Below are 23,272 nucleotides of genomic sequence, written 5' to 3' on the forward strand. Positions count from 1 at the left end.
AAAAAAAAAAAAAAAAAAATCAGCCACTATGGCTAATCATTTTTCAAAGTCACTAGCCACTCAGCAATTTCAACAGCCACAATTTTGTTATTGGGAAAATATATATTTGCTTTAAGTACTTTTTAGCATGCAAAAGTCATTTTACTTGATCTAGATTATTTTTTTATTTAAGTGGAAAACCTTTCATCAATTTGACAAAACCAACTAAATTTCCATTCTTGTTTTGGACGAATTTATCAGTATTTTCAAAAAGGGCCTGTTCAATCGAATTGCCGGTAATTTTCTGGAAAGGTCTGCATGAGTTAAAAGGGCTAACGATAAGTCCTGTTGGCATAAATAATTGATACTTGTACAATATTGTAAAACTGTTAAAAGCAATGAAATGCATCTTGAATAATGCATATACAGCAGTTTCATGGGAAGTAAAAACATGTCTGGACTGAACTCTCTCAAGCCACTGACAGGCCTAAAGTTTGTTAACAGATGCTTACTCTCGTTTATGAAATCTGAGCACGATTCTTTTCCAAACTTTTTCAGGATTACTAGATTTAATTGCAGTCAAAGAGAAACTACTCCACATTACACTTCAGCCACATCTCACTTTATTGACTTAGAAAACAGCTTGAGAGAAAGCTTTGCTCAATTTTGACAAAGAAGAGCAAGCAATATAATATCGTTTCGACTGGTTCAAGACTATGAGTGCTGCCTTGTAATTGGTTGAGAAGTCTGGGCTGGCCTGTAATTGGTGGATCTCAGTTGTTCAGGAGTCACCTTCGTTATGTGGCTCGTGACGTGGAGCTGCTGGAAATAGAGGCGCCTGTGTTCAGAGGCATCTTCTTCAGCGTTCGGTTCAGCTGAAGAAACAAGACGATATAAACGTCCAAGCATTATTTTACATTATTTTTATAAAATTTATAGTTAAACAGTAATAGAACAATATGCTGTATTAAAGTATATGACAAATCATAACTATTAAAAATTCAAGAAGATGTACCTCCTCAAACTTGTGGATCTGTCGGATAAAGAAATCTCCATAGCGACGAGCAACCTTGGTGTCGGCAATATGGATCATATCCTGAGGAAAACAAATCATGTTCTTACTGACTGAACTCACATCTCATCAGTGAAGAAAATCAGAGCACAAGCAGAAACAAAACACACACTTCCGTCCAAAATAATAACATTTGATAATATTTCTGTGTCAGCAGTTTGATATTTACAGGTCATTAGATACAGCAACATGAAACTCAAAAAAAATCGTAACATTTGAAAGTAAGAAATTATGCATTACACTTAATAAATGTTATATATGCATCTATCTTGATTTATTTATTTTTATAAAAAGCAGCATACAAGAGATTTTTTCCATTGATAAAGTAAAAAATACAACAATGTGAACAGAGCTAGAAATAAATATTTTTACAGCATTAATTAATCCATGTTCGTGTTAATAATGTTCATGTTTAGTCGTGCATTAACACAACTCTGGATTTTATTAATGCAGTATTAAATTTTACCATTAAAGGGGACCTTTTATGCAAAAATCACTTTTATAAAGGGTTTCAAAACAGTAGTGTATAAATACAGTCAATGTTCTTTTACATTTTTCTTGATAATTGTATTTCTTATAATGACACTTGATAAAAACAGTCTGCAGAAACACTTTGACATTCTCCCTTTGTACATGTCATTAGAGAGGAAAAGCCCCAAACATTAGTGATGATCTCTCCCTCATTAGCATAGGACGTTAGTCTCGTTTTTGAATCTGCCGCTATGCTGACATGCAAGCATTAGTAGCTCTGTGCTTTTTTTAAAATAGCACAATATTATATGAATTTAAAGCAACAGTCACCAAAACAGTACAATTAGGATTAAAGTCTAAAGTGGCAGTTTCAAATGGATATAAAACATTATTTGTTTGCTAGTTTGAGCTGAAACTTCACATACACACTCTAGGGACATCAACGTTTATTTTACATCTGTAAAAAGGGGCATAATATGTACCCTTTAAATCAAATTAATAAATGCTTGTAAAAACCAGTGCGTTGTTACTAATCACTAATGTTATGAAAGTTTGTTGTGAAGTTATACTGAATGTGGTACTTTTTGTACAAGATTGGCAAGCTAATAGCATTGAGTTTCTCAAATAAAACTGTGAGTCCACAGACCTTGTCGATGTAGAAGTCGACCTCAGATGCGGACTGAAACTCTCCGTCCAGAGCAGAGATGCCGCTGGTCCACACCAGGTTCTTCATCTTGTGCTTGAAGACCAGCAGCTGAATGCGAAACTCCTGCTCTGACATGTCCAGGAATCCGGCCAGTTTGGCCACAGGCATGGTGGTGTAGAGCTTGAGGAAACTGATGGACAGATGGAGAAACAATTCAGAGATGTGCTAATAAACACTGCTGGGGAAATGCTTGTTTCTATGTAAATTCAAAATGCTCTAGAATGACATATTTAAACTTTTAAAAGTTTGACAAGAGTTTTGCATGTAGGAAGTGGGATGTGTAATAAATAGTCAACAATAATAAAACAACTCCTCTATTAGGGCCCCACATTACTGATAAAACTAGACTATTGTGATAGCAATATTATATAATATTTCTCTAGAAAATGCAATTTTTATTAGCTATGTTCTTAAAAAACTTTATTTCATATTAAAATAACCAGCTAGAAAACAAATAACTTCTGATTCAGACTAAAAAAAAACTGTCAAGGTGGAAACATTTAGGCTTTAAATCACTATGAATGAGTGAAAACCTCGGCAGATATCCTGACTCTGATTGGCTGTTGTCTTTACAAGTGTTTATTTTCAGCTCTGGGTTTGGCTTTGGGTCACTCCAGCCAATAGCAGAACAGCAACTACTGAGGCGGGGATAAAGAAAGCAAGGCCCCATCTTTATTGATTAGTAAAATTTAGATAAACAAACAATGCATAATAAAAAAAATATGATTTATTACACATGTCTGCAATACATATACTCAAATACCACAATGATTTTGTCATAACGAGCAATAACGATAATTTTGAGATATATTGTGCAGCCTTAATATCTATCACTAAAAATCAATTGTTTTGCCAACAAAAATAGTAGCGGAAAGAAAAAAGTAGCATAAATTACAGAAGAGAATGTCATTCATTCATCCATAACTGGCCAAAAAATAGTGCAAAAATACTCAAAATTATTACTTTGTTAAATTTAAAAAAATCCCTAAACATAGATTACATTTTTTACCACACAACCAAAAATAGGAAAATATAATTCAATAACATAAGAAAAAACCTAAATTTAACATTCAAGTATTACAATATCCACAGTGTCCTTATGAATATCTGATAATGCCTTGCTGGGAGAAAAACACTGATTAGATTGTTCCTCAGAAGACGTCAGAGAACTGCTGTACCTGCGGATGGTGGAGAGCTGCGCCTGCTGCTGGACCTCCTCTGCAAACACCTTTAGCTGCTGCTGGAATGGCTCTTTGTGGTAATTTGGATGAACGTTTTCATAGTTTGGAACTACCGGCGACAGGAACTTGGGGCAGGCAAAACTGAACAACTCCTCGAACACCTGCAGATCTCTGAGTGACAAAAGAAAAAGAAATCGGAATAATTGCATAATTGCACAAAACACTTGCAAACAATTGCAATGGTTTTAGCAATGTGTCATCTCTCAAAGCAGCAGACCACACAAGAAACAACCACCACTGGCTTTGTTTCCATCAGCCTGTGTTAATACACATTTTGAAGCATCTCATGGTAAACAAGTGATGGAAATGCCAATTTTCATACAGAAATGCCGTAATTCAAAAAAAAAAAAAAAAAAAAAAAAAAAAAAAAAAATTGTATGTTTGCTCTGTTTTAGCCTTGAAAAGTATGAAAACACAATTGTCAAATAAACATACATACTGATGAAAATACAAATAATATACCATTAAAAAATAAAAATAATAATACAGTATTAATAATCAAAACAAAAAAAAAATTACTAAATTAAACAAAAAATAAGTTAAAAAATGAATTAAATTACAATGACACAAACTAATAACCACAAGGAAAGCAGCTAAAATCAAGGATCTTCTTTAAATACATCTGTTTATTTCAGGAATCTTACTTTTTTATTCTTAATAAGATAAGGTAATTTAGGAAGGGAGTTAAATTCTATTCTAAAATGAGCAAAGGATGGGTAATTATTTGCAAATTTCTTTATGCGAATAAAACAGGAGACATTACATTCCATGTAACCAATCAGCTGTCTCCATTATGCTTGCATTGTTTACTGGTTACTAGGTTACCAATAGTACTTTTATTTGTGAACTTTGGAAAGATTTGCTTCACATTAAAATGGAAAGTGAAGTCTTTATGTTTGTTCTTTATGCTTGTGAACACAATTCCAGGAGGAAATTATCCAGGCAAAATCACTTTGGTGATGAACATTTTCTCAGATTTCCCTTAAAGAATCCCTTAAGTCAGGGGTGTCCAAACTCGTTCCTGGAGGGCCAGTGTCCTGCTAAGTTTAGCTCCAACTTGCTGCATCACACCTGCAAGGAAGTTTCTAGTATATCTAATAAGAGCTTGATTAGCTGGTTCAGGTTTGTTTGATCAGGGTTGGAGCTGAACTCTCCAGGACACCGGCCCTCCAGGACTGAGTGTGGACACCCCTGACTTAAAGGATAATGTTATAGTGAAGACTGGAATAATGATGCTAATAAAAAGAGCTTTAAATTAAAGAAATAACATTTTTTAAATATTCACAAAACCATTACTTATTTTAACTTGTAATACAACTTCAAATTATTGCATTCTTCACTGCACTCTACCAAATAAATGCAGGAGAAACATCTATATTCACAGTCACTACTGTGGTGTGTATTGTGTGCGTGCATGTGTGTGTCTCTCTCACCCTTTCTGCATGCGCAGCATCTTGTCGCCGTATTTCTCGCGCAGTTGTGTGTGAATGCTCTCATCGATGCGCATCGGGTACATGGTGAGAGCGATGGCCAGCAGCCCGTGCATCTGTTCATTCTGTTTATTAATCTGAACAGCAGAAACCAGCATTCAGTAAAACACCACAGCACTGAACAACACAATGAAACTTTTTCAATCTTCAGCTACAGCATATGAGGCACAGGATTGTTTGGATGCGTTTAAAGGAATAGTTCACAAAAAAATAAAACATTTAAAATTTTTATTTACTGGCCCTCAAATGATTCCAAACCTTTATAAGTTTATTTATTCTGTTGAACAAAAACATTAAAAGATATTTTGAAGAATGGTGGAAACCTTTAAAACAAATAACATTAAATTTAGTAGTTACAGATTTCCAGCTTTCTTTAGAATATTTACTTGTGTTCAACAGAAGAAATGTCCTTACTATAGACCTTTTTCATGGCTGCTGCATGGAGGGCACCATAGCGACCAGCGTCTTCCTGTAGAATGCTAAAAACTTCCGTTTACAGCATTTACAACTGGTTATTTACACTCCGAAAATGGGTTTCAATAACGTTTGTAATGGATAACAGAGTGTTTTTGTGACACACAACTTAGAAATGTGTCTGTTAAAGCCGTTATAATCTGTCACATGTGGTTCAAGCGCGTCAGAAATACGAGAAAAACGTTCTCCTAGTTCACGTGTCTGCCGTCAGAAATACAGCGTTTATGCTGACAGCCTGTCAGCTGCTAGCTCAGCGGCTCTTTAACATACACACACAAACAGAGAGAGAGAGAAAGAGAGCGAGAGAGAGAGAAAGCAAACCAGAGTACTGGCATGAAACTTAAAAGCTATGAAAGTCGTGCAATTTACAAAAATGACCAATAAAAGTCTGTTATTGATACTCTGCTGGCTGATTTGCTGTTCATTCTAATGGCGAGCCGTTTGTGTTTTATTTCGTGTGTTGTTTTTACCACGGTTTGTGTTTTTTTGTCATTTCGAAATGACACTAGCCTATATTTTCACTTTGTCACAGTTATTAAATCAGTGTGTCAGTGGCACAGTACAGGCTACATGTGTGTGTCAAACATTTTGTTGAATTACATTTGTTTGGGCTGGTTATATATTTGAAATAAAGATAAAATGTTGACTTTAGCGATGACGAGGCTTCATAAAACGCCTCATAGCAGCTGTTTTCCATCCTATTAGATCGCATTTCTTTAAATGATCAGTCCAGGAGATGGTGCTGATGGACAACAGTATTAGTTCAAAGAGGATAAAAGCAGGTAAAATAGATTAAAACTATCGTTTCAAAGCTGTCCAAATGTGACTTTTTACACTCATCAGCTGCCGACCAGAAGTTTTTCGCATTCTCCTTGCGCATACACGCAAAGCATAATGGGTAATTTTGCGTTCCAAGAAAAAGGTCTATAATAATAAAAGAACATTTGACAATTAAAAGCAACTGAATCTAAGCCTCGTCCTAACCCTAACCATGTAGTAAATGCATGTAGGTCATTTATTTTACTCAGTACATTTTACTCAATGCATTTTTACTGTAAAATAAACTGCAACCAAATATTGTTTTTACAGCATCTTTACGGCATTGTAATATATTCATCAGAATGAAAAGCATCTAATGAACGAAAGTTTAGTCTTTAACTGTTTGATCACCCAATGTTCCAAATCTATTTTACCTTCTTTCTTCTGTTGAACACAAAAGAAGATATTTTGTAGAATGCTGGGAAAAAAACAGCCATTGTCTTTCTACAGTATTTGTTTCTACTATGGATGTCAATAGGAGCTTTTTCCAACATTCTTTAAAATATCTTCTTCTGTGTTCAAGCATTTAGAACCTCATGAGTGTGAGGAAATGCAATTCTTATTACTGTAATACATTAGCATATTACGGTGAAAATAAACACAATCAGCACACACAGCATGCTATAACACTAACATCATTCCCTGCCCCCCTACTGACCATCTCATATTTGTATGTGGTTCTCTGGAACATGTTCCTGGTCCTCTGGATGTAGAGAAGGATGTTGGCGAACACACGGATGGCGTCCTGATAGCGTCGCATCATCAGGTACGCAAAACCCACATAGTAGTAAGTGGTGATCTGACACTCGGGCACACGTGAATACATGCTCTGAAAAACACAAACGCATCAGCAATACACTGTTTAGCATGACGATGACACAAAACACAACAATTTGGACCTGTTTCTACCTGGTACTAACATTTTTAGTGATGCTATTAAAGTGGACAGTCTTGGTGCATTATGTTTTAAACTTTTATGGTTTTAAAAGCATAGATACCCCGAAATTGAACATTCTGTCATCATTTACTTGTTACAAACCTGTTTGAGTTGTTTCTTAAGTTTAACCTAAAAGAGGATATTTTGAAAAATGTTGAAAACCTGTAACCATTGACATCCATAGAATTTGTTTTTCCTCCTATAGAAGTCAATGGTTACAGGCTTTTAACATTTTTCTAAATCTCTTCTTTTGTGTACAACAGCAGAAAGAATCAAAAACAGGTTTGTAACAAGCGGAGGGTGAGTAAATGATGGCAGAATTTTTATTTTTGAGTGAAGTGCCCCTTAACAAGCATTCAAATGCATCTGTCAGTGCGACATGTATACTATTAAAAGGGATAGTTCAAATTAAGATTCTGTCATCATTTGATCATCCTCCACTTGTTCAAAACATGATCGAGTTTCCTTTTTTTTTGTTGAATATGAAGATATACTGAATACTGTTGGGGAAAACAGCTATTTATTTCCATAGTATTTTATTTCCCACTATTGATGTCAGTGGCTGTTTCTTCAGAATATCATGTTTTGTGTTGAACAGAAGAAAATAAATTCATAGAAGTTTAGAACTACTTAAATGAGTAAATGGTAAGAAAATTACAATTTATGGATGAACAATTTTTTAAATTTAAAAAATTCATGGTATGCGGTGCTTTTATGGATGAGGAAAAGAAGGCAAATGAAGACAGCATGCATGTTATTCATGATAATGTGTTGATACAATGCAGCAAAGTATGAAAATATCTGTTTTAACACAACATTTCTTATAATCACGTTTTCATTAGTAGGAAATGGTATTAAAAAATTGTCATCATACTGAATTTTCTATATAATTTTTTTGCAACTTACAGCTCATGCAGACTATAAAGTTAACTAAAACATTAAAAGTAAAACCATTTTGGCACTTAAATGTTAACTAAAATTAAATAAAAGTTTATTTATAAATAAATATATATATATATATATATATTCTTATAATCACGGTTTCATTAGTAATGTAAAAATTACTGAAATTACTGAATACACAGTAATTCAGTAATACTGAAATTTTATTTTGCAGGATCTTCCGGTACATTTAGACTTTAAAGTTAACTAAAAGTACAACCATTTTGACACTTAAATGTTACCTGAAATGTAATAAGTACATTTTAAAAAATTTATTCAAAATATATATATTTTTTAAAAACACAAAAGAAAGCTAAAAAAAAATCTGTAAAATTAAATATAAAACACAAAATCAAACTAATTGAACACCAATGAATATAACAATAAAGCATTATAATAAAGCACGAAGCATTACTAGACGAACACTTGAAACATTACTAGTCTTCATTGATTTTTTTATTAGTATTAGTTAAAATATTTTAAAACGTCACTTAATTTTTAATCATGTTTTCATTAGTAGGAAAAAGTTTTTGCAGTAACTTCCAGTTCATGCTGACTTTAATGTTAATTAAACTAATAAAGTTAAAACCAGATGGCTGAAATTTAATATGTACATTTAGAAATAAATATTTTCAAAATAAATAAATTATATATATAATATATATATATATATATATATATATATATATATATATATATATATATATATATATATATATATATAAACCACCATGAAAAACTACAAACAAACAATCTGACCAATTAAAACACAAACGCTACAACTAATTGAAACCAATAAATAAAACTATAGCAGTATTGCAAAGATGCTAAAATAACACTTCTCAAACATTACTAGTCTCCAGCGATTGAGATATTTTCTTACCTTCTTGTTGAGCTCGATGTTCTCCAGGACTTTGATAGCCTGATAGTAATCCCCCAGCAGAGAGTGAAGCCTCAGCAGACCCACCAGACTGAAGTAACCCAACATCTTATAGAGAGAGTGTCGTCCGTATTCTCCAGCCACAGACTCGGGGTCTCCTGTAGACACAAACACAAGCATCACACACTGAGTTCTGCACTGTTCCCGCAGCTCAGGAGTCTGCCTGACACTCTTCACCTCCGCTGGTGTAAACCTCCAGCTGACGATTGATGTTGCTCTTGTCCACCAGAGAGTGAAGGACGTTCAGCACGCTGTGGACATTCCAGATCTTAGGATTATTCCTCAGGAACTCGATCTCCTCTTCTGATTTCTTAGCCGTCTTACAGCGATACTGACTGAATGACTGGAACTGAGAGAGAAAAGGTGATTCAGCGTTTAAGATTTTAATAAAACCGTTCATCTCATTAGATGTGCTACATAAGGGATAAAGTGCATCCAGGCGAGTGTTATCAGATTATTACATGTCTGTCTGGTTGATTGGTCAGTTGTGACATTCCAAGGTATGTTATTTAAAGATAACGACCGCTGATTAACACAGGATCATCCGGGAAACGGATATAAATAGGTAGATAAATAGGTTCACATCCATATACTTACACCCACATTGATGTGTATTTGCTTGTTTGTCACGCTGCTGTTTAGTGCAATCTTGTGAATTAATAATATGTAGGTTATTATATGTAAAAACTAAAAAGGCTGAATAAAGCTGATGGATCATACACCAATCTATGTATGAAGGCTGAATTATATTTATGCAGAGTGATCGCCTGTAAACCACGGTGCATGCCTTGCACATTTATACTTCTGCATTCTGTTTGTGTAGCTCTCCAATAACACTTCCGATACACTAGCTGGCAGGGTTTCAATGTTCCCCTGTGTTGAGTTTCTTCGTGGGTGTTTTGTTTACATCGCTCATTCAGAGGCAGGAACCAGCGGAAGTACAACAACTTTAATCAAAGTAAACAAAACAAAAGTCCCCACCTGGAGCTCCTCAATGGGACTCAACACTTGTTAAACACTCGCTCCAATGGACTCACAGCTCACTTGCTGTGTTATTAGTTTCAGTGGTTGTTATCGGTCAATAACATACCTAGTAATGTTGTGATAGCCCAATCTGAATGAAATATTTCAGACAGCCATACATTAAATACTACAAAAAAACCTGTCCAAATGCCGAAACAAGAGATCTCAATTAAATACAGGCTGGTTGCTCTTACCTGGTAAATAAACTCATCAATGATGTCCCATAACCACTGGTTAGGAAGCTCCAGAGGTGCCGGTCCATCAGCGTCTGAAATAATAAACCATATTAATCGTATATGCACAAATATAACTCATAATCAAACTCAAGGACTGGGTGATATAAACAAAAACTTTACAGTCTTAAACTAGTACTGTTGAAAATTTGGACTCTGGAAGAACTAAACATATTTTAAAGGGTGCCTTTATTAACTCAAGTACAATAATATTGAGATTTCTGTTTTTCTATTTGAATGTGTGTTAAAAAGATTTATTCCTGTGATGCAAAGCTGAAACCAGCCTTTACATTTTACATTTACAAAAAACAACAATCAACAAATCAAGTCCACATCTTCAGATTATCTAAATATAAAAAATAAATGTTGAATATTTGGTAATTAATTATAACTAACATTATTCAGATGGCTTCTGCTAACAGAAAATGAATAGTATTTTATTTAAAAGCATTTTTTCTTGAAGAAATAGTTCACCCAAAATTAAAGGTTAACTCATTTTTTCACCCCTGAGTGTTTCTAAAGCTTTATGACTTTTGTTTCTTAAGCTTTGTTGACCACAAATAAGTATATTTTGAAGAATGCTGGATACTGAAAGCCATTAACATCTATAGTAAGAAAAATCTACAACAGTGGTCAGTGGCTACTGGTCTCTAACTTTCTTCAAAATGTCTTGTGTTCAACAGACAAAAAAAAAAAAAAACAAGTGGATGGTTGGTAAATGAAAGAATTTTTATTTAAGTGAACTATCCATGTAATCATTTTCAATAAATATTCACAATGATGCTTAAATTTAATATCACCACTAAATTAACCCCAAACATTTGAAATATCCCCCCAAAGCATACTTTATTTGATGTGGTTTGTGTGTTAGTGTGACTCACTGAGGATGTAGTTGAAGAGGTTGCAGTAATTATAGTAGGACTCAAACCTCTGGTCGAGAGTTGGGCCTCCCTGCATATGAGAAGCAGGCATTATTAAATATCAAGAAAACAACATGGCTCCTCACATCAGCTGAAACTCAATCTAAGGTTAAGCCTATATTTGCAAAAATAAATATTCACAACTAGAAATCACATTCGGAGATAAATGAGCAAACACTCACGCTGACTTTAGCGTAGATGTGCCTGTAGTACAGCTCCTTATACAGGATCAAGAAAACCGCATCTGTTACATAAAAAATAAAGAAAAAAAGATTAGTGCTGTTCAATGATTAATCAAAAATAAAAATTTGTATTTAAAATATAATTTTGAGCGTATTGTGTACATTTATTATATTTATAAAATATGCATATCCATGTCTACAGATATTTAAAATATTTATATATAATATTTTACATATTATTTAAATGCAAATATTTTATGTATTATTATTTATATAAAGCATAAAATTATTTAAAATATCAATTAAGTATTTTTTAGAACGAATATATTATTTTTATATAGCTTACAATCATATCTGGTATATTACATTTTAAATGTCTATCTATATATAGTGTAAAATTATATTTATATCAAATTTTAAATATTCTTAAAAACAGTATTTATATATAGCTTAAAATCATATCATGTATATACATCAAATTTTAAATGTTAAATAAATGTTGATTATTAATATATAGCGTAAAATCATACATGTACAAAAATGCTAACAATTTTGAGACTAAATTATTTATATATAGCTTACAATCATATCTTATATATTACATTTTTAATATATTTAATATATTAAATTGTCTATATATATATATATATATATATATATATATATATATATATATATATATATATATATATATATATATATAAATATATAAAAGCCAAAATTGCTCACGACATTTTTATATATATATATATATATATATATATATATATATATATATATATATATATATAAATGTCATGAGCGATTTTGGCTTTTAACGATTATGAAAAACCATTAATCGAGATAAACGATTATTCCATCACGTACCGCCCCCTTTCCATTGTACACGTGTGAAAACTCTGCCTCTGCAAAGCTCAGTTCCACATGAAAATGACTAAAAGCATGTGCTGTAATGTAACTTTTGCAGCACGGGATGCGCATCATTCATATTTTTAAATGCGCAAAAGAGCAGGTGCTGTTGTGTGTGTGCGCACCATGCTTTGCCTCTGACAGGTAGCGTGTGTGTGTTTGCGCGAGCGCCGCGCTTAGCCTCGGACAGCAGAGCACACACACATCTAACGCGATCTTAATGCGAGCGCTTTAATGGTCAAAAATACATGCACATTTGTGTCAGAGCGCAGTGTTTAGTGATTATTCACATTAACCCTCATTTGTGTAATAAACAAGTTGAGAATTAAAAGACACGTGAAAGAGAAACCATATCAGAGCCGTACTATTCTTAAAAATACAGCGTGCAGTATTCCTGCTGCTGTCGACCGTTTTTATCATCAATCAATAATAAAATCAAAAATACAGTGAAGATGCTTAAAGCACAGTTTAAACAACAGATTTAATAACTCATTTCTAATAACTGATATCTTTTATCTTTGCTATAATGACAGCACATTATATTTTACTAGATGCTTTTCAAGATACTCAGCTTAAAGTGACATTCAAAGGCTTAATTAGGGTAAATAGACAAGTCATTGTATAACAGTAGTTTCTTCTGCAGACAATCAAACATATATATACTGCTTAAAGGGGCTAATAATATCGAGCTATTAAAATAGGTTTCAAAATATTCAAACCTGCTTTTATTCTAGCTGAAATAAAACAAATAAGCCTTTCTCCAGAAGAAAAAAATATTATAGGAAATACTGTGAAAAAAAAACCCTTTGTTAAAATCATTTGGGAAATATTTATAAATAAAAATTAATTCACAGAAGGGCGAATAATTTTGTCTTCAACTGATAATCGTTTTGAATAATCGTGATTACAATTATGACCAAAATAATCGTGATTATGATTTTTCCCATAATCGAGCAGCCCTTATTAGAAGTAGAGATCTTATTTGTGTAATAGCCTACAGCATGCGAATCTCTTTGCTTGCGGGCTGGTTTCCTCTGCTCGTGCACAAAACTTGCACGCTCCCTCAAATATACTCTGCTCAAGCGCAGATCTTCTTGTGCGCAGTGCGCTCTCAAATAAACGCTGCTGAAGTGCGATTTATGTAATGAGTATATCTCCAACAATTATTTGATTTGCTAGGAATATATATGAATGTCTCCAATAGACAGAGCGGTATTAATGCGCCCTGAAGTAAAGTGAAACGGCTATACGTCGTGTTTGCTGGCCTCAAGCATCACGCACCTGTCTTCCAGACAGCCAGGAAGTCAGTTTGTCAGCACAAGACCTTAAAGAATAAAACAAATGACGCACAGCACTCCTACGGTCGGTTACAGAAAATTTGCGCTGTTATAATTCACTCACCCTTTAATACATTTTGGTGCGATTATTACCAGCTATTAAAAAAATAGAATGTTTTGAATGAGAAGCTGTAATGTATCCGTGGCAGGATGAATTTTGGCGTAGCGCGCCACCATGGAAGAATAAATGTAGCGGAAATCATGTATATATATTTATATTTATAAACACACGATTGTACATGATTAATTGTCCAACAGCACTAAAAAAAATAAAGATCACAGGAACACCTTTCAGCAAACAGATCAATCCACAAACTCCGATTCCTGAATGGAGCAAACAATGATTCCCTCACCGTTTCCAACCAGCGATGCGATGGCTTCTGCTTCCGGCCATGGAGACGTCTTAAAGAAGCGATCTGTAAGCTTGTTCCAGCTATAATTAAAATATGAATATATACATCAAGATTTCCAAACATCAGAATGTAATCAGTGTTATTACTCAACGGTTCCACACCTGTTCTCATAAACATCCTGGATCTCATAGATCTTCTGCTCAATGCTCTCGCTGGACACGCGGTTGGCCTGCAGCTCGTAAACCTTCTGATCGATAAGGTCTGAGATGGTTTTATGGAAATACTGCAGGAAGTTCTTTATGACTTCGGGAATCACGTGGTAAGTCTGCTGGTGCTCATACTGACGTTCATAAGCCAGATCAGCTTTAGGATCACCTGCAAAATATAGTTTATGAGTCAGTGAAGATTTGCGCACACAAAAATAGACAGTGTTTTATTATAGACAGAGCACAGTGAAGCGTCTTATGTTTGTTTTTAAGTAAGAGACTACTTCAAAATGATGACATCTATTAATTGTCAGGACTTATTAGGCATGTGGGATAAAATGCTTATCAATTTCTAAATTTTTTTCTGTCAGAAAATTATGACAAGATATTTTTTTTCACTTGTTGATGTTTGGAAAATATGGCTATTTCACCAAATAATGATTTCTCAACTTAAAATATCGATGTTGTGTTCCATTATATAATAATATTAATAATAATTAACTAAAATGCTCTAAACAGCCCTTTGATTTTAAATTTAGAAGAATCAGCCAGATGTGAAACTGACACTTGTGTGGTTTTGGTAAATCGACTATAATAGTTTAAAAACATAGACAAAGACACTTTTGAGTATTTTTAAAGTACTGTAAAATACTTGCTTACCCAAAACATGTAGAAACCTATTTTTTTCATGGCAAGGTTGACATTTAAATGGAATTGCTCATTTATATATATATATATATATATATATATATATATATATATATATATATATATATATATATATATATATGATGTAATACATTTTTATTTTATAAAAATATAAGCATTTTTTATATTTCTTTATTCTAAATGTTTGGTTAATGTTTTTGGTATATTAAAAAGTTTGATTGTGATGACCATCTGCCAAGCTAATTCAGCTAAAAAACTGAGCCTAAAATGTCACTAAATCTCATAACTACATAGAAAATGAGGAATATAACTGCATAAGGGTCCACTTCTTGAGAAAAAAGAAGTGTAGGCACCAGAAAGGAAAAAAAAAAAAAGTTGTTGGTCTGAGCGAGAACCTCCTTTTTGCAGTAACGTATATAAGACCGTCATGTGTCATAACTCACCGGTGTGATAGTCGTAGTCATTGGGGTAGCTATACGGGTCATACTGTGAACAAAAACACACAGTAAACAAGCATTAGTCAGACGTATTAACCATTTAAATCCAGGACGAGCTTTGTAATTCAATGCACAGAATGAAGCTGTGGACGGATCGAGATGCTCCATTGATAAAGACCAACATGCGTTATACGTTTTAATCTATCACACACGACTTTAAGTATTTAAGACACGTACGTTTACATCTTCTTCTTCTGCCGGGTAAGACATGGTGGATGTTTATCCCTGTTTTTGGAGTTTAATCCGTTAATAAACCTTTCATAAACTCCACAGCAGCCGCAAAGCACGCGCGGAGGAGAGAGAGGAAGTTCACTGCACATACTTCCGGTGACGCAGGGAACGGACAAAGCATTGTGGGCCACTGGCGGAATCGTCCCGAAAGAAAGTGAGTTATACACGAATGTCATAATGTTAACGAATGTAACGAATATAACGAATGTTATAAACGTCTATACTTTAATATTTCTAGAACATTTGGATTGTCAGGCTTTTGTGTACATGATAACGTTTTCATTTGAGCACTTCCACTTTTATTTTGACACATTGCAGTAACGATAATAGTAATGTACAGTAATAGAAATACTTCAAAATGGAAATACTTTGGTCTCCGACCAGTGCTTTAAATCACGTGACACCACAATAATTATTATAATAGTTCTAATAAGTACATTTATTTATTACAATTTTAAGCATATTGCAATTCCCCAGTATATTTCTACCATCAGTTTTTTTTACTATGCATAATTATTGTGTATACCTATATTGAAATTATTATGTATAATTATGTTTACCTTATTTTTTGGCAAATAATATTGCTGTAATTATCTATGTAAATAAACAAACAAGCTGATAAATAAATATACATAGAACATAAAAATGTATTCTATTTATCAGTATATTATTATTATTAGCAGTATTAGTAGAATTCTTATTATTATATAGCCTAATTATCTGTGTAAATAATAAAGTTACATTAAACATAACAAAAGCATTATTATTATTATTATTATTATTATTATTATTATTATTACTACTATTATTACTATATTGCTGAAATACCTCTATGTAAATAAACAAATGAATAAAGTTACATTAAACTTAACAAAAATGTATACTATTTTACAGTATTTTATTATTATTATAATTATTATTTTATAGCTGTAAACAAATAAATAAAGTTACATTAAACATATCAAAACATATATTATTATTATTATACAAGTATATTAATATATTTCGGCAATTCTCTATGTAAATAAACATTTAAACAAAAAAATTTATATGAAACATCAAAAATATATAATATTTAGCAGTACATTATTATTATTATTATTATTGATATTATTATTATTATTATTATTATATTGCTTTAATTCTTTATGTAAGGTAACAAATAAAATAAATACATTTACACATAACATTTAAATTAAACCAAAACGTATACTATTTAGCAGTATATTATTATTATTATTATTGATATTATTATTATTATTATTATTATTATTATTATTATTATTATTATTATATTGCTTTAATTCTTTATGTGAGGTAACAAATAAAATAAATACATTTACACATAACATTTAAATTAAACCAAAACGTATACTATTTAGCAGTATATTATTATTATTATTATTATTATTATTATTATTAGCTGTAATTCTTTATTAAAATAAATAAAATTATATTAACATAACAAAAGCATATTATTTAACAGAATATTATTATATTGCTGAAACTCTCTATGTAAAAACATAGAATTCTCTTGTATAAACAAAGAAATAAATACATTTACATTAAACAACAAAAGTGCATACTATTTAGCAGTATATTATTATTATTATTAATATTAATTATTATATTGCTAAAATTCTCTGTGTAAATAAACAAATAAATAAATACATTTATACATAACATTTACATTAAACAAAAACGTATACTATTTAACAGATTATTACTACTATTAGGCCTATTGTTATTTTGCTGTAATACCTCTATGTAAATAAACAAATAAATCAATTTACATTAAGCATAACAAAAAATGTATAGTAACAGTATATTATCTTTATTATGAATATTATATAGCTGTAATTATCTACGTAAATAAATAAAGTTACACAAAAAACATATATTATTTAACAGTATATTATTATATTGCTGCAATTCTCTATGTAAATAAACAAAAGAATAATTACTTTAAACATAACAAAAACTCATACTATTTAGCAGCATATTACAATTATTATGATTATTATGATGATGATGATGATGATTAGATAGCTGTAATTCTCTTTGTAAATAAACAAATAAATACATTTACACATATCATTTAAATTAAACAAAACAAAAACGTATATATTTAACAGCATAGTAATAATATTACTAATAATAGTTTTTATTATTATTATTATTATTATTATTATTATTATTATTATTATTGCTATTATTATTATTATTATTATTATTATTATTATTATTATTATTAGACATATTTTCCCCAACTGATATAGCGCTGCATTACCACCAGCGTCCTGTGGATGGTGCAGTTGCTCCAGTATTTCAGCGCTCACATCTGCCCGTCAGACGCACTCTTAACACTTTGCAGATGAGTTACTTCATTTTACTGCCTTTCATAATGAGGTATTTCGTCAACTCGTCAACAAGACAAATAATGAAACACAGAGTTATTTCGATCTGGTCTCCAGCAACACACCCAAATCAGTGTCTACTGTAGGCTATAACGAAGATCTAATGATTTCAGCACCGAGTCGAGAGGCAGAAATAGAAAGTGTGCCCTTTGAATTAGCGATAAATAAGCGTGGCTCTCAAATCCCACATGTGTAGTTGTCTCTGCAGTCGTGGGAATGGAGGCTGTTATGAGTTTCAATAACTGCTGCCATATGTCTACTTATTTGGCTTGAAGAGAATAGGAGAAATGCGGTTCAAAGTGTTTGTTTTGAATTACTTTAAGCCACTCTGGCATGTTAGTGCAAACAAGCCAAAGTGTTTCAGATATTAAAAACACACGCACTGTGAGGTACCGGAGGAATTTTTTCCTGATGATGATGACGATGATGATGAGGATGAAGGCGTTACTAATCAAGTTGATCATTTGAAAAGTGTGAATGAAATCGTAGCTACGTAACTAAAATCCGCCAGATTAAATGTTTCTTAATTGTTTATCTGAAGGTATCACATTCGCCTCACAGCAAGAAGGTCGCTGGTTCGAGCCTTGACTGCCAATTCTGTGGATTTTGCATGTTCTTCCTGTGTTGGGGTGGGTTTCCTCCGGGTGCTCCGGTTTCCCCTACAGTCCAAAGGCATGTTGCATAGGTATAGGGGAGTGTGAATGAGTGTGAATATGTGTGTATTGCTGTTTTCCAGTGTTGGGGGCAGCTGGAAGGTTTATCCGCTGTGTAAAATATATGCTGGATAAGTTGGCGGTTCATTCCACTGTGACGACCCCTGATTAATAAATGGACTAAGCTGAAAAGAAAATGAACGAATGAATGAACGAATGAAGTGCACATATTTAGTAGCTTACCAGTCAAAAGTTTGGAATCATTAAGATTTGCAAGTGTTTTGAATGGAACCAAGGCTGCTTTACTTAATCAAATATACAATAAAAACTGTAATACCATGAAAATAATTGTAAAAGATAAATATTTTTTCCATAGAATACTGTTATATCGTTACTTTTTTCCACTGTATTACTGTTTTTATTGTATATTTGATCTTAATTTTTTTATTTCTGGTTCTCGAATCTGATTGTCTGATAGCCGTGCGATATTCCAACCTGATCTGATGAGAAAACGTAAGTATTTTCACGTTTTTGTCAGTTTAGTGGCTAATTCGTATGAATTCGTACATGCGCCAATCGTTTCTTTTATAGAGCAAACTAGGTAAATTTGAGGTGAAAATTCTAGCCTTATTTCACGAGGAAACGTAAGTATTTTATGTTTTGAAGGTTTAGTAGCTAATTCGTACGAATTCGAACGAGTTCAGTCATTTGAAAATGTACAATTTTAAAAAGGAGACGTTGCACCCAACCCCGTCCCTAAACCCAACCTCATCATTAGGTGATAAGCAAATCGTACTAAATTGTATGAACTAAATCGTACAAATTCATACGAATTAGCCACTGAATCAAAAAGTTACGAATTGCTGTGAGATTACGTGGGATATTGCCTTAATAACAGCACTCGCACAACCTCCTTACCCTCCTCACCCTTATTTGAAAAATATTGCTGCTGTTGGACAACATATTGTACTTTTAAGGCTTTTTAGTCGAGAATGTAGTTGTTTAGATTCCAACTATGCCGTTTATTTATAAGGACAGTGCCTATTTTAAATATTTATAATTTTGAACATAGAACGTGTCTGCATCCATCAGCCTGTCATTCTGAGCAAAGCAAAGAGGGTTGACGTTTCACCACAAGATGGTGACAGAAACCACATAAGAAGCCCTTAGAGGAGAAAAACTCTGCATAATTTACAACCACAGCTGAACAAATTAATATTACTAAGGTAAGTGAGGTAAGTCGATCTCTCTTTTGTATGCTGTAGTGCTGCATTTATACCATAGTAATTGTAGTGTATTAAGTGTGAGATGGGACTCATATATCAGGAATCTATGTATTTTGTGTTGGCCACTCTTTGTATATGTGTTACTATTTGGTTGGCCATCTGTTTCTAACGCATCTCCTGTTTTCGTTACTGCAGACTAGTTCAGTAAACAGAAAGAAAGAAGAAATGCCTGCATGTGTTTAGCGTTTTTCCTTATCCCAAACACAACAGTAATCTGCTAGTGTTTGCTTGGGCTTTTTCAGGGTTAATTATTGTGATCTCCTGATTGTATTAGAGAAATACTGGGAAATATCTGTAGACTGATGGCATTCCATGCTGTACAGCCTTATAAATTTTGTCTCCACTTAAGACTTTACGATAGAAAATCATTCAAGTATAGCGCTAAAGTGATGTTTGTGAATGAGCAACGGTTTCTGGTGTTCTGACGTCAGCTGCAGATGTAAATGAACGGCGGAAGAAAATAGTTCCCCTTATCCAAAAGGCTTTTGAGACTCTCCGTGTTTGATTTCCTTTTTTATATACACAATTATGCCGTCGAACTGTTGCATAAACGCAATATCACACGAGTAGCAGTCATATTTCAGCCTCATTAGCCAACTTCAGATTTCAGTGTCACATGATCCGTCAGAAATGTTTATAAAAAGTCTACTTTGATTATCCGCTCTGATATGATCAGTTATTGGCTCTCATTCAACAAAAATGCTTAATATTAAGAACCTGTTGTCTTTTTTCTGCAACTAGATATTTTTGATCGATGGAAAGTTAAAATCACCATTTATTTGAAATAAAATATTTTGTAACATTATAAAACTCACTTAAAACCAATACTGTCAATATTTATTATTGTAATGTGTCCTTAATAAATAAAGGTATTTAAAAAAGAAAAATGTTACCTTGATGGTAATAGATCACTGCTACCACAAAAATATGAAGCAAAATGTTTTTAACATTTCAAAATAATAATAAGAAATTCTTATTGAGCAATACATCAGACTGTTAAAATTCTCAAAGATCACACTACATTGATGACTGAAGATGATTATGGATTAAAGATTCATTCATTTTCCTTCAGCTTAGTCCTTTTTTTTTTTTTTTTACCAAGAGTCGCCACAGCAGAATGAACTGCCAACTTATCAAGCATATATTTTACAAAGCGTTTTAACCCTCCAGCTGCAACCCAGTACTGGGAAGCATCCACAAACTTACACTATGGCCAAATTAATTAAATTCCTCTATAGCTCATGTCTTTGGACTGCGGTGGAAACCTGAGCACCCGGAGGAAACCCACACACTAACACAGGGATCAACATGCAAACTCTGGAGAAACGCCAACTGACCCAGCTGAGGCTCGAACCAGCGATCTTCTTGCTATAAGGTGACAGCGCAAACCATTGAGCCATAATGATTAAAGATAATATAAAACAAACTTTTTAAATTGAATTTATGTCATAATTTTATTGTAGAACAGAGCAGAACAGACCTTCTTCAAAATCAATGTATTGTGCAATTATGGTTACATCCCAGCAGACAGCTTGTTGCCAAAACGACATCAATCATGACATCAAAAAACACATCAAATGCAAATCCATTTGATGTCAAATCCTTGACACTTTTAAAAGTAATGCATTACAGAAATACCTCAAATCCCCCCTTATTTAGATTCTCTGTATTTTTTAGCTCTCTTAAACATATAATATTAACACGATGTTACAACTTTTTTTATTTAAAAGAAAAGACCTATACATATGTAAAATTATAATTTGTACTGATGTAATATATATATATATATATATATATATATATATATATATATATATATATATATATATATATATATATATATATATGTATATATATATATATATATATATATATATATATATATATATATATATATGTGTATATATATATATATATATATATATATATATATATATATATATATATATATATATATATATATAAAGAGAACGTTTAAAAAAATGTAATGTGTAATATTGAGTTATTCCTTAAAAAAGTAACTAGTGGCATTATTTTGTTACTTCCTATGCTAAGTAATGCATTGTTACTTTTGCTATACTTTTTATTACCTGTCTGAGGCTTGATCTCCTTTAGAACTCATTCATTATTGTATTCATTTATTCATTCATTTATTTGTTAATTTATAGTCCCTTTATTTTTCTTTCAGAACTAGTTTATTTATTTATTTATTTATTTATTTTAATAGAGGAGTTCTGCAATTAACAAAGCACTGTATAGTTTACACCTTCATTTATCTTAAAAAAATACATTAAAATATTTTAGGATAATGTTATCTGAGAACGTCCCGACATTTGAAAGTTTAAAGCAATGTGTTTGCTATGTTTGTATTGTTAAGTAAAGTCCATGAAGACAGTAACTTTTTCCTTTTCTTCAATGCATTCAAAATAATGAACACATTCTCTCATTGACAGCGTGATTTATTTAAACTACCTTAATTTTAATTTAGCAATTTATTTTTTTAAAAAGCTCAAGAATTAAACTATAAAGTAACTCAAACATTACTTATTTTTAAGTAATCTGCTACTCGTTACTTAGAAAATTAAGTATTTCGTGTTACTTGTTACTTGGTTTACCCCCAACACTGCGTTAAGCCACCAAAATAACGATACAAAAAGTTTTATAAGCTTCGACTACAAGTTTACACTATATTTTGTATCGCTATAAAGCACCTTGTAAAAGCGACATAAAGGTGACATTTAAAGTAAAATAAAAATAATAATAATAAACACGTCAAAAAACAGTTCCAGGACGTGTTTTTGAGCCAATGTAAGTTTGACGACGTTCTGTCTTGACATCAAATCGATTTGCATTTTTGTCGCTTTTTTACTTCAATGTGCCTCAATTACGCACTAACGTATTATGCCCTAAACCAGTAGGACAGACTATCACTTCTTTCAAAACAGAGAGTGTTGTTGAGAAGAAAGAACAGAGGGAGGGAGACAAAAGTTTTTTTCTCCTTCAGCTACCAGCATCTGTAAGAGTTTCCACCCAAACTCACCTCCCGACTACAGCACGGGCATCCGATAAACACACACACGCCGAGTGAAGGAGAGAGAGAGAGAGAGAGAGAGAGAGAGAGAGAGAGAGAGAGAGAGAGAGAGAGAGAGAGAGAGAGAGAGAGAGAGAGAGAGAGAGAGAGAGAGAGAGAGAGAGAGAGAGAGAGAGAGAGAGAGAGAGAGAGAGAGAGAGAGAGTCTTGAGCACAGGAGAGGGTCTAGAAGAGACAGTCCAAACTGAGCGCTTC

The 23,272-nt window shown here is 32.5% G+C and overlaps 1 protein-coding gene across 1 annotated transcript; it reads right to left on the minus strand.

Annotated features, from left to right (window-relative positions):
• Window positions 1-585: 585 nt before the first annotated feature.
• On the minus strand, window positions 586-15,690 carry eif3s6ip (eukaryotic translation initiation factor 3, subunit 6 interacting protein). The gene is given in 15 exon segments (NM_213128.1): window positions 586-854; window positions 995-1,075; window positions 2,169-2,358; window positions 3,407-3,580; window positions 4,903-5,036; window positions 6,911-7,081; window positions 9,015-9,169; window positions 9,249-9,420; window positions 10,289-10,362; window positions 11,209-11,278; window positions 11,430-11,491; window positions 14,029-14,108; window positions 14,190-14,403; window positions 15,347-15,389; window positions 15,578-15,690. Coding segments are annotated over 15 exon segments (1,731 nt in total). The 5' UTR covers window positions 15,611-15,690; the 3' UTR covers window positions 586-776.
• Window positions 15,691-23,272: the final 7,582 nt, after the last annotated feature.

The sequence above is a fragment of the Danio rerio genome, chromosome 13 (genome assembly GCF_049306965.1).
Source record: "Danio rerio strain Tuebingen ecotype United States chromosome 13, GRCz12tu, whole genome shotgun sequence".
Lineage (NCBI taxonomy): Eukaryota > Metazoa > Chordata > Actinopteri > Cypriniformes > Danionidae > Danio > Danio rerio.